General features: G+C 35.8%; 1 protein-coding gene across 1 annotated transcript in view; it reads right to left on the bottom strand.

The window, feature by feature from the left end:
• Nucleotides 1–834: 834 nt before the first annotated feature.
• NAF1 (nuclear assembly factor 1 ribonucleoprotein) overlaps nucleotides 835–13,317 on the bottom strand; it is a gene marked incomplete at its 3' end in the record, with an annotated part of 38,400 nt that continues 25,917 nt past the window's right edge. The window contains exons 6-8 of the mRNA XM_082838204.1: nucleotides 10,990–11,041; nucleotides 7,749–7,851; nucleotides 835–1,292 (exon numbers count right to left, since the gene is read on the bottom strand). Of these exons, the coding sequence (XP_082694330.1) occupies nucleotides 835–1,292; nucleotides 7,749–7,851; nucleotides 10,990–11,041 (613 nt within the window). The remainder of the gene's footprint in view (nucleotides 1,293–7,748; nucleotides 7,852–10,989; nucleotides 11,042–13,317) is intronic.

Below are 13,317 nucleotides of genomic sequence, written 5' to 3'. Positions count from 1 at the left end.
CGTTCAATAGATATTTATTAAGTACTTACTCTGTGCCAGGCATCCGAGCATCTGGGAAACAGATATGGAGACACAGTCTCCTAGTGTGGCGGTAAATACATGCCACTGTGAATAATCCTTGTGTCTCTTTACGTGGTTAAACAGTAAAGCCTACTGGATCATGCCCAAATAATGGAAATTTGCATAGATAATGGAAAGCCTGCCTGTGCAAAATAAATAAATATTAACTTTAATTATAGACATGACTGCTGCCAAGACCTAAGGCTTTTCTTCTTTGTACCCTTCACTTGCTTTAAAAACAAAAAAAAAAAAGTTAGGACATTTATGTTTATTAGTAAACGGCATTTACAATGAAAATCAATTTTCAAAGTATAAGTTTATAAAAATAGTTTATTTTAAAGACTCTCAATAGGACTTAACATCTTATTTTCAGATATACCAAAAACATAATCAATATGCTCAGTACGTTTTAATCCATGATGAAAGTTGCTCCAGATCTATTATTATTAGATCTATACATACTGTTTAACTGGGTGGTGTTCAAAGTTTTAATACCACATAATTGGATCCCCCCACCAAGTTTAATGTTAAATTTTCATGAATACAATTTCACAAAGATTACAATATATATCAACTTACAACTGAAGGAACCATTTAGTAATTTACAATGTTTTAAAAATCTAGCTACATAATCTCTTTTAAAAAAATCCTTCCTATATGTGTGTGTGTGTGTGTGTGTGTGTGTGCGTGTGCACGCATGTGTATGTATGTGTATATATATATATATATATATATATATAAAGTCCACATTTCTCAGGAAATGCATACATCCACCTAATAGTAAGGACCAAAATGAGAAGCATTACTATCTCCAGAAGAGGAGGGGGGAGGCAGAGGTGGGGGGGGCGGAGGTGGGGGGAGGGAGTACGGTAGGGGAATTAACGGGTGAGGCGCCACAGCAGGGGCAGCCCAGCCCATGTTTGCAGATGCAGGTGGTGGGGGTGGTGGAGGGGGAGGGAGTGAGAAGTTATGCATGTCAAACCCAGGAGGAGGGAAGGGATACTGTGGCATCATAGGGCCATCCTGTCTCTGGGGTGGAAATCCTGAAGTCTCCTGAGGTACCATGTGCTCTGAGTTATAAAACTGCGGAGGTGGGGGCCTGCCAGGACAAGACCGAGGATATCTGCCCCGGGAAAACCCTCGTGTAAATTCTCTGCTGTGATATCCTTTTGAAGGCTCTGAAGCAGAGCTATGAACATTCCAATTCTGATGTACTTCTGCAAAATCTTCACCTTTGGGGAAAAAAAGCATAAAAACAAAATTAAAATTAACTTTAATACATCAAAAAACACTGTTTAGGGGTTTCCCTGGTGGCGCAGTGGTTGAGAATCTGCCTGCTAATGCAGGGGACATGGGTTCGAGCTCTGGTCTGGGAAGATCCCACATGCCGCGGAACAACTGGACCCGTGAGCCACAACTACTGAGCCTGTGCATCTGGAGCCCGTGCTCCACAAGAAAGGCCGCGAGAGTGAAGAGGCCCACGCACCGCGATGAAGAGTGACCCCCGCTTGCCACAACTAGAGAAAGCCCTCGCACAGAAACGAAGACCCAACACAGCCAAAAATAAAATATAAAAATAAATAAACAAATAAATAAAAGAATAACGCTAGAGGCTTCTATGCCCCTAGTAAAAAAAAAAACCACTGCTTAAAATTTCAATAATGTCTTCTTTAACTTCCAGTATACCTTACAGTAATTGCAATTTTATAAGGCTTAAAATTATCAATTTTAAATGAATCCAAAAGGCCAGAGATCAGGTAAGGGAAAGCAAGACAAAACTTTGAGACAATAACCAGTTGATTTCAGTCAAACATCACAGAGAAAACTGGACAGGAACCTCACTCACATTCTCAAAGGCTGAGTAAGGGGCCTGGCTAGCTCTCCCAACCAGGGTGGTCAGAAGAGGCTGAGCAGGGAGCCAGTTTCCAGCCTCCCCTCAAAGACAGTGGAGACCTCATGGGGAACCTGGACTTGCATCTCCACCAGCAGTAACACAGTGTTCCTCCACTTCCTGTACTTGGGGTGGAGTCAGAGAAAACCTAGGAGAGTCAGGACTTTCATCAGTGCCCAGCATAACAAGGCCATCCCCCATGGTGTCAGGAGCAGTAACGAGGCACTCTTACCCCCACCAGACACAAAAGGAGGCCTGCCCAGAAGCACTCTTACCCCCACCAGACACAAGAGGAGGCATGCCCGTGTGCAGCAGTAATGATTCACCCCCGGCTTCAGATGTCAACAGAAGTTATAAAGAAAAGCTTAACTCCTATCCCCACCTGGTAGTAACAGTAATAACGCAACTTCCCTCCTTTCCCCGCCAGAACAGTTTTAAAAACAAAAACAGCATAATAACTAATATGTCCACGTTTCAATTAAAAACCACTCGTCATACCTAGAAACACAAAGATTTGAAACTCAATGAAAAAGGAAAACTAAGTGAGGCCAACATCAAGAAGACAAAGATGTTAGAATTATCAGAGAAATGTTTTTAAGTAGTCATCATAAAAATACTTCAATAAAAAATTAGGAACACACTGAAACAAGTAAAAAATAGAAAGCCTCAGCAAAAAAAAAAAAAGAAGAAAAATAAATTTCAAAACTGAAAATTTAATAATCAAAATTAAAAACTGAAGGGAGGGCTCAACAGTAGAACGAAGGGACAGAAGAAAGAAGATAGAACAACGAAAAGTATCTAGTCTGAAAAGAAGAAAGGAAATAAACTGGGGAAACAATGAACAGAGAGCTTCAGGGATCTGTGGGACTGTAACAAAATAACTAATATTTACATCTTCAGAATCCTAGAAGGAAAGGAGAAGAAAAATGAGGGAAAAGATATACTTCAAGAAATAATGACTGAACACTTCTCAAATATGGCATAAGACATAAACCCACAGAGTCAAAAAGCGAAATAGATTTCAGTCAGGATAAACCCAAAGAAGTCTACACCAAGAAACATCACAAATTTTTAAAAACTAAAAACAAAGAAAAAACATGAAAGCAGAGGAAGAGAGAAATGATATCTTACCCACATGAAAAAAACAATTTGAATGACAGTAGATGTCTCTTCAGAAACCACGGAGGCCAGAAAGAAGTGGCACAACATTTTTCAAGTGCTGAAAGAAAACTGGCAATCTAGAATTCTATATTCAGTGAAAATATCCTAAGGAAAAAGGGAAATCAAAGACTTTCTCAGACGAAGAAAAGCTACGAATTTATCTCCAGCAGACCTACCCTAATAGAATGACTAAAGCAAGTTCTCTAAACCGAAACAATAAAAGAAAAGACTGTTAAGACATCCGGAAGGAAAGAAGAACACAGTAAGCAAAAACAGGAGTAAATACAGTAGAATTTCCTTCTGTGACTGAGTCTTCTAAATTATGTTTGATGGCTGGAACAAAAATTATAACCGCTAATGTGATTCTTATTGTATACATAGGAAACATTAAAGCAATTTATATTATTAACAAGGGAAAATAAAGGGACGTATAGAAAGGCAAGGTTTCTACACTGCACTCAAACTGGTAAAACGACAACAGCAGATTGTGATAACTTATGTATATAAAATTTAAGACCTAAAGCAACCATTGAAAGAAAACCACACTAACTGATACAATCCACACCACAGATAAATGCAAATGGAATTCTAAAAAATGTTACAGTAACCACAAGCAGGCAGAAAAAAGACAACAGAGAAATAAAAACTAGAGAGAATACAGAAAAACACAGATTTAAAGCCCAAACATATCAATAATTACATTAAATATAAATGGTCTAAATATACCAATTAAAACACAGAAGTTGGCAGAGTGGATTAAAAAACATAACTACAATCTACAAGAAACATTTCAGATGATCCAGTCATGTTGAAAGTAAAAGGATGGAACAAGCTATAATATGCAAACATTAATCAAAAGAAAGAAGGATTAGCTACATTAATATCAGATAAAACAGGCTTCAGAGCAAAGACTGGGACATTTTATAATGATAAAGGGGTTATCTACCAAGAAAATATAGTAATCCTAAATGTGCATGCCCCAACCACATGCTCTCTCTCAACAACTGACAAACCAGTTATACATAAAATCACTAAGGCTAGAGAAAATTTCAATACCACCATCAACTAACAAGATCTAATTGACAGTTATAGAACACTCCACCACACAACAGCAAAATACACATTACTTTCAATTGCCCCAAATCATATTCCTAGATAGACCATATTCCATAAAACTTTTTTTAAAATGTAGAATTGAAATCATACAGATTGCGTTCTCAACCCACAATGGAATCAAAAATAGAAATCAATAACAGAAAAATCTCCAAACAGTTGGAAACTAAATAATACTCTTCTAAATAATCCATTGGTCAAAGAGGACGTCTCAAGGTAAATAAAAACAAACAAAGGAACATTAAGCTAAATCACAATAAATAAAACACACCACTATCTGTGGAACAAGTTTAAGCAGTAAAGTCTTAAATAAATAATATAAGCTCCCACCTCAAGAACCTAGAAAAACCAGAACAAAATAAACCCAAAGCAAGCAGCAGAAGGTTAATGATAAAGAGCTGAAAGAATGAAACTGCAAACAGAAAAACAATAAAGAAAATTAAATGACATAAAGAACTGGCTCTGTGAAAAAGCAACATAATTGGCTATCCTCTAAGCAAAACTGACAAAGAAATAGAAGACACAAATGATCGATATCAGGAAAGACATCAAAAGGATGTTAAGGCAATATTGTAAACAACTCTACACAAATTACTTGACAAATTAGATGAAATGGACCAATTCCTTGAAAAACACAACCTACTATAATCTATCGAATGTGAAAAAGATATCACTATTAAGGAAATTGAACTTGTAATTAAAAGTCTCCCAAAAAAAGATAACTCCAGGTTGAGGTGATTCACTGGAGACTTTTTACCAAACATTTAAACAATTAATAGCAAATCTACAAAATGTTTTCAAGAAAATAATAAAAAAAAAAATTCCCAAGTCATTTTATGAAGCTAGTTGGAAGCTTCTGCTGACATCAAGACCACGTAAAAAAAATGAGAGGGACAGAGAGAGAGAGAGAGAGAGAGAGAGAGAGAGAAAGAGAGAAAGAAAGAGAGAAAGAGAGAAAGAGAGAGGGGGGGAGAGAGAGAGAAAGAAAAAGAAAGAAAGAAAAAGAAAAGAAAAGAAAAGAAAGGAAGGAAGGAAGGAAGGAAGGAAGGAAGAAAGAAAGAGAAAGAAAGACCAATATTCCTCATGAATATAAACATAAAAATCCTTATCAAAATATGAGCAAAATTCAACAACATATACAAACAATTATACACCACAGTTTATTCCCATGACGCTCATTCAATATTCTAAAACCAATGTAATCTACTTTACTAACAAGGTAATGAAAAAGTCATGTGATCTTATCAATCAATGCAGAAAAACAATTGTCAGAATTTAAAATTCTGACAAAATTCATGATTCCTGAAAAAAACATCAGGGGAAAACAACTACACAGAAACTTCCTCAACTTGATAAAGGACATCTACAGTACCCCTATACCTAACATTTTACTTAATGGTGGAAGACTGAATGTTTTCTTCTATGACCACGAACAAAACATATTTACTCAATATAGTGCCAGAAGTTATAGCTAGTAATGGTGAGAAAGAGAGCTAAATATGCATACAGACTGGGGGGGGGGCATTGTTCTTAACTGCCATTGACATAATTGTCTACATTGAAAATCTCAAGGGAGAAACTCCTAGAACTAGTGAGTTCAGCAAGCTCACAATACACAAGCTAAACATAGAAACAGTAATTGTATTTCTGTATTCTAGAAATGAACATGAATTAAAAATGCAACACCATTTACAATGATTCCCCCAAAATGAAATACTCAGGTGTATATCTGACAAAAAAATGTACAGGACTCGCATTCTGAAAACTACATAATGCTGGTGAAAGAAATTAAAGATCTAAATTAATGGTGATGTATATATACCATGTTTGTGGAATGGAAGACTCAATACAGTTAAGATGTCAATTCTCTCCAAACCAACATACAGGTTTAACCCAATTCCTATCAAAATCCTGGCAAGACTTTCTGTCAATATAGGGAAGTTTATTCTAAAATTCATATGGAAAGGCGAAGGAACTAAAATAGCTAAAATAATCTTGAAAACTTTCATAAAAAAAAGAGAGAGAGAAAATCTTTGGGAGGTAGGTCTAGGAAAGAAATTCTCAGACTCTGTAAAAGCAAAGCAGATAAACTGGGCTTCATCAAAATAAAAAATTTTTGTTCTGCAAAAGATCCTTTTATGAGGATGAAAACACAAGCTATAGACTGGAAGAAATTATGTACAAACTTTCATAACTCAAGAGTAAAACACAGACATACAATTAGAAAATGGGCAAAAGACATGAACAAATACATCATTGAAGAGATACACAGATAGCGAATGAGCTCATGGAAAGCTGTTCAATATCATTAGCCATTAGGAAAATGCAAGTTAAAAATCACAATTACATATCATTACATACCTATCAGAATGGCTAAAATAAAAAATAATGACAATATCAAATGCTAGTGAGAATGCAGACAAACTGGGCCACTCACACACTGGTGATAGGAACGTAAAGTGGTAAAGCCACACGAAAAACAGTATGGCAGTTTCGCAAGAAACTAAACATGCAACTACAGTGGACCCTTCAAATAACATGTGTTTGAGCTGCACAGGTCCACTTATAAGCAGATTTTTCTCAATAAATACATACTATACTATCCAGGGTTGGCTGAATCCACAGATGCATAACTGTGGATACAGAGGACCAACTGTAAGTTATACACAGATTTTCAACTACATTGGGGTGTGTGTGTGTCAGTGTCCCTGACCCCAAAGTTGTCCACTTGCAACTGTATCATATAACCCAACTGTACTCTTGGACATTTATCCCAGAGATATGTGAAAATTTGTGTTCACATAAAAATCTGTGCACGAACATATAAAGCATCTTTCTTCATAGAACCCCAAACTGTTAACAATCCAAATGTCTTTCAATGGATGCATGGTTAAACTACCTGTGGTATAGTCACACCACAGAATATTACCCTGGAATGAAAAGAAACTTGATACATACAACAATCTAGATGATTTCCAGAAAACGGTGCTCAGTGACAAAACCCAATCATTAATTTATATAACCATCCTTGACAGGACAAAATATATCACAGAAATGGCACAAAGATCAGTGGCTGTCAGGAGCTGAGGAAGAGGCAGGAGGAGGGAAGTGGATGTGAATATAAAAAGGCAACATGAAGACTTTCTTCTGTGATTGCATTATGTCGATAGGAAATAAAACACCTTGACTTTAGCTTAAGCACCATATCATTTAATTCTAAAAATGGAAGCAAACAGCTTTGTAAAAAAAAAAAGTACTGATGAGCACAAATGATTCTACCAAGGCTTAGTTTGCCTTTTACCCCTAGGAGCCATTTTTACATCCATGAGCCTGAAAAACCACCAATGAATATCCCCTGTGACTCTCCCACCACATCCCATGCTGTGCGTAATGCCTCCAATGCTAGCCAGATGCCAGAGCGTAAACAGAAGACCCCCAGATGTTTCCCTCAGTTTTATTACTGAAGAACTTATATAGACATAAATGAAGATGAAAAAATGACTATATATTACATTTAACTCACCTGGTTCATTAAATTCAGATCTGAATTTTTTCCGGCCTTGAATCTGAGATTTTTTTCTCTGTTTGGCTTCTTTTTCCTTTTCATCATCACTGAAATCTAAGGCCTTCCACAGAAAAATAGATTTACGTCACATGCATTTACCAATTCAATGGTATATATTTAACAGTGACCCTGACAGAAAAGTTACCCTTTTCAATACTTAATATTTACCAGTAATATTCAAATCAGATATGATAGAAAAATAAAATATTTTTTGATAAATGCCTAATGACTCTAACACAGAAGATGAGTACTGAAGATTTTTTTTATATTGTTTTGTTTTGAATGCCTAGAAAGTTTCAGATAGGTAACTTTAAAATGCTGATCTTAAACACCCTTCAGATATGGGCATTCCCTAGCTAGAAATCTGACTTCCAGCTTAGAGTCACGATTCATCATAGTGCCAGCTGCCAAACAATTCGAAAGACAGGAGTAGTTAGGAATAAGCAAATACATAAATTATCAGATCTAATATAAAAATGGAAGTGAATGTTATACCCTTCATTTATTCAAAAATTTACACACACCCATTATATGCCAGGCACTGTTTTAAACACTTTATAGGGATTATTTTAATAATACAATGTGAGGTATAGTAAGGGATATAAATAAATAATAAGGCAAAGTAAGGGTGGGGAAAATCACTAGGATGCCCTTTGGATAGGACCGTAGGAAAAGGCTTTGATAAGCAGATACATGAATGACCCAACTTCCAAGAAGAAATCATTTTAAATTACAAGAGGGAAAATTCAGATGTTACTAAGAATTGGGATCCACTGTTACAACCTACCAAAAACCAAGACCTATTAGCTATGTATAACTTCTATGATTTCTTGGAATTCAGGTATTTTACTATTCTATTAATTTCAGAAAATAATTACTATGTTTCGTTAAAAAATATACAAAAGCAGGGCCACTGTGTATACATGTGTTCCCTAATTAAAAGGAAGAAATAAAATACATATGAAAGTTTCTGTATGGGATTTTCAGTATGGTCTTGCTGAAATATATTCTAGATTGAATCTTCCATGAACAAAGAGTTGATATGCCTCAGAATCTATAATCAAATTCAAAAACATCAACTAATTTTAGTACCCTGAAACACGTGATCTTCTATTACTGATCTTTAATGTGCTAAAATTTTTAAGCTCATGTTAAATTTGGTATTGAGCCAGGCACTCGAAAGTACTGAGATCAGATGGAAGACACTGCTTTCTCTGAAACGGTTCAAATGAGAAAACAGATAAATAAGCCAATAAACAAGTGCTATGACAGTGCTCTGGGATTATGGGGCAAAAGAAAGAGGAAAGAGGGCAAGGAAGACTTGATACGGGAGACCCAGGATGAATCTCTGATCATGAGTCAGCAATGAACAAGGAGAAGGAAGCTTTTGGTGGGTGGGGGATACGTGCAAAGGCACCGTATATTAGAGAAGTACAAATGGTTCTCTAAGGCAAAGCGAAAGCTTCTTACACAGCAAACTTTGAGACGATGAAATTGGAGAAGTTAATAAAGACCCTTATGGGGCCAGTTTAAACAACTGGACATTATCCTAAAAAGCAGGAGGACACCATTGTAAAGCAATGATACTCTAATAAAGATGTTAAGAAAAAAAAAAAAAGCAGGAGGGATGTATTAAAGGATCTTAACTGGCAATAGTTTATTTTAGAGCGACTACTTTGGCAATATTTTGCTACCACCTCACAAAATCAGAGAAAAATTCACATTTTTCTTATTAATTTAAATTTGCATTCAGTGAACACATTTATTCAACTCAAATTATGTATTCACGTTAGAAACGGATGTGGAGATGAATAAGATGTATTCACTATTATGCTCCTTTATCCCAGTTCAGTATTTCCTATTTTCAGGGCATGATTTTTTTTTTAAGTTTAAACCCCACAAATTCCAAATTCTAGTCTACGATTAAGACCAGGCAATAATCCTATACGACAAAATCTGATCATTATGAAATTTAGAATCTCAGAGTTTCTCATATTATGGAAATAGAGACATCCAGTTGACTACCTGGAAAAAACAATTCCCACGAACTATGTTGTAATTTAATTTTAAAATTAACCCAATCAAATCAATTTTATAAACTATTAACAATTCCATAATTAACAACTTTAATGCTTAGGTCTAAAACAACAGGGATGTATTAGAATATATGGATTTCACAAGCAATATGTTTCAAGACCTTTGTGAATCCCCAAATACTTTTAAGATGTCCTGAACATAACTAAGAACATTAAGTGAATCTTCAGGGTCTTAGTGGAAATCACATGTACACATGACACAAATCAGAAAACATAATCCCATGGCAGTGTGGATACTAAACTAGGACTGCTCACTGGTTAAGTGGCTATGTAAGTGGGCACTCCCTGACTGATGCTTCAGCAAAATCAGAAATTAACATAGACCATGAACCTTCAGCACTGTTTGAGAACATCTAAAATGACCAAAATTAAATCTGCAATACCAAGAATTTACAAAACTGAGAAACTTCATCAGAACTACTGAGCACATTTAAAAACTCCCACTTATAATAATTACAATTTTTCTTTTATATTGTATAAATTCACACTATTTTAATAAATGTATACATTCACTGCTGTAATTTTCATATTTTAATAACTTGAAGACTATATATATCAAGCTACTTTGAGACATAAAAATAGTCTTGCTGGCATGGATTTAAGAAAGAAATACAAGAACACTCTTTTTAGGGAGGTAATTATACTGTAAAAAATGGAGAAATAGGTAAGACTGTAATGATTCTGTACCTCCAAAAGAAAGGCAGCTTATTAAAAGCACCATCAATAAATGTGATGGTGTATAATCACGTCCCACATGGTGAACTTACTAAAGAAAAACAATTTTTTTTAATAGTGACAATTCTGCCTTTGCCAGGCCTCAACGGAATTGATAAAAATAGGACATTTTAAGGAAAATGATAAGGTGATAATTATTAAAATGTGACTGAAAATTTTTTTTCCTGAAGTGATCGCAAACGCTGGGCGGTATAAAAGCCATCTGGGACAGGGGAGAGCACATAGGCTGGCAAAAGGCAGTGTGACTGGTGAGCAGCCTTGAGGACCTCCTTCAGGATTTATAAGATTGGATTTACAAGACTGATGGATTTATAAGATTGAGTCCTACCTTCCTCTCAAATACTGTGTAAAAAGACTTATACGTGTACCTCTGGTGGTGGTTCTTGATCATTCTTCCATGATGCATCTGATCCCCTATCCCTAGGGGGGAAAAACAAAGGTCAAAGGGTCAAGGTACTTACTAAGATTTTGTTAAGTGCTTATAACCTAATAGTATGGAAAATAATAAAGTAGAAGACCTAAGCTCAATCTTACTTTGCAATATATATGAAAATAAGAGCAAAGAATAAAGGCTTATTTTTGTGTTCTTTACCTCATTTAAGAAGACGTGGGAAAGGCACACGTAAGTATTAGGAGCGGGGAATCAGAATGAGAAGCCGAGGCTGTGTTGTGCAGGGCAAAGTGGTTCTGCAGTTCCTAAGTAGCTCCAGATGCTCTGACTTTGACTGACAGTTTCATGATACCTGAGCTCAGCTCATAAACTTCCTTCAATAGATGCTTAACCAATACCACAAGGTCAAAATGCTGTTCCAGGTGCCAAGGACACAAAAATGAATACGAGGCATTCCCTTGTCTAAGACTTCACAGGTTCAACAACAGAGATCACAACATGAAATTCTTCTTCCTCGATTTACCTGAGGAATAGCAGCGATCCTCCCTGAGTAACCAAGGCTTGCTCTAAGACTGACTCTCAAGGACGAGAGGGTGAGACAAAGGGCATCTAGTCTGGGAAGGAGGAGGAGCTTCGGAGACCCCAAAGGACAGTATCATCACAAGCATTAACTACTTTTGGTGGAAAGTTTTACACTCTATGACCAACAAAAGCACGAACATCTATTATAAGTACAATTATAATTTCTGAAACCTCATTTTAAATCTTATCTGGTTAATCTTCTTGATTTCCGAGTTTGACAATATTTGTTATTCAATTACATTAAAATATTACAAGGTATTAGGAGTAGATTTTGTCCTCCCTGCTTGAAATCAAATCTCAAAAATAAATGGAAGATTCTCAGGAATTCATTAAAATCATTAATCCATTAATCCACAATCCATTAAAATCAATTTACAGATGTCTGTGGGCTGGCACGACATGAAATCATTAAGTTTGCTCTAAAATTTTAATTCAGAATTTTGACATTATATACGATGTATACCAATGATTTTTCTGCTTTTAATTATCATCTTGCACCCATGCATTTATCACAGCTCCAGGACTCCTTTTTGTATGGATACCATCTGATGGCCTGCGGTGCCCTTAGTGTGGAATCTTAAAGATGTAAATGGTAAAAGCTCCCCAAGTAGGGTATCACCACAGAAAATCAAAATCTACTATAGAAAAGATCAAGCAACATTTCAAACAGCATCGTTAACAAAAGACTAAGTTCATGGGAAGCTAAGATTAAAATAGCCTCACTAGAAGAAGGTAAGCTGGAGAGAAGCTGAACTTCTCCACCTCAAAGGCAAAGGAGTCCCCACGACTGACACAAAAAACGCAGCCTAGAACAGAAGTCTTTGTCAGGCTGGGTTTCTGCAGGGTGGGCTCAATTTCCCAATTCTTTAGTTTCTTGTTCTTTCTTTCTAGGACAAAATTCTTGTTCTTGCAAATCAGTAAAAAGACTGCTTCTAAATCTATCTAAAAACATCTTCAGAAAATATTTTCAACCTATCTATTTTTAGCTAAAATATTTTATCTGTTAAAAGCTAAATATATGGCACATCCAGAGCAACAGCCTAATATTCAAACAGAATGAAATGCTAATTATTTAAGGCATGATTTTAAAACATACTAAAACCTCTATGACTTTGTTGTCTATTTAATTCACCTTTCTTGTCAACATTTAGAAAAACTAACCTTATGCAACCTGAAGAACACCTTAAGTTCCTTCAGATAATCGTGTGGATTCTTAAACATGAGTTTAATCAATTATCAGGAATAAAATGTTCATCTCATTTCAGAGATTATTTCCCATAACTGAAACTCAGACTGGATTTAATATGTAGGTGGTAGAGAGGCCTTCTTGTGGCCTGCAGCTGGGACTGGCACCAGGGTTTGACAAGCACCAGGGTTACTACTCACTGTTAGCTCCTGCAAAAAACCACACCCCTAATGCTTCACCTGTATTTCAAGTTTCCAACTGAAAGACAGGTAGATTTCAAAGGGACTTCTGTGACAAACTGAGTACAAAGTCTTTTCAGATTTAAGATCTACTCTCTGCCAATCCCTTGAGGTCTTTTCTTCTGCCCCTAACTGGGCAATATTTTTATTGGCTCATATTCATTACATCTTTCCAAAGCATTTAACTTATGTTTATAGAAAAAGCTATTCTACTTGAATTTATATGTCACTGGTTTGTGCAAAAATTAATTATGTAATTATAATAAAAAAACTAACTGATATAAACAGCTCTACAGCT

The sequence above is a fragment of the Leucopleurus acutus genome (assembly GCF_964270905.1).
Source record: "Leucopleurus acutus genome assembly, chromosome: 4".
Lineage (NCBI taxonomy): Eukaryota > Metazoa > Chordata > Mammalia > Artiodactyla > Delphinidae > Leucopleurus > Leucopleurus acutus.
This window is presented reverse-complemented; position numbering and strand designations above follow the sequence as displayed.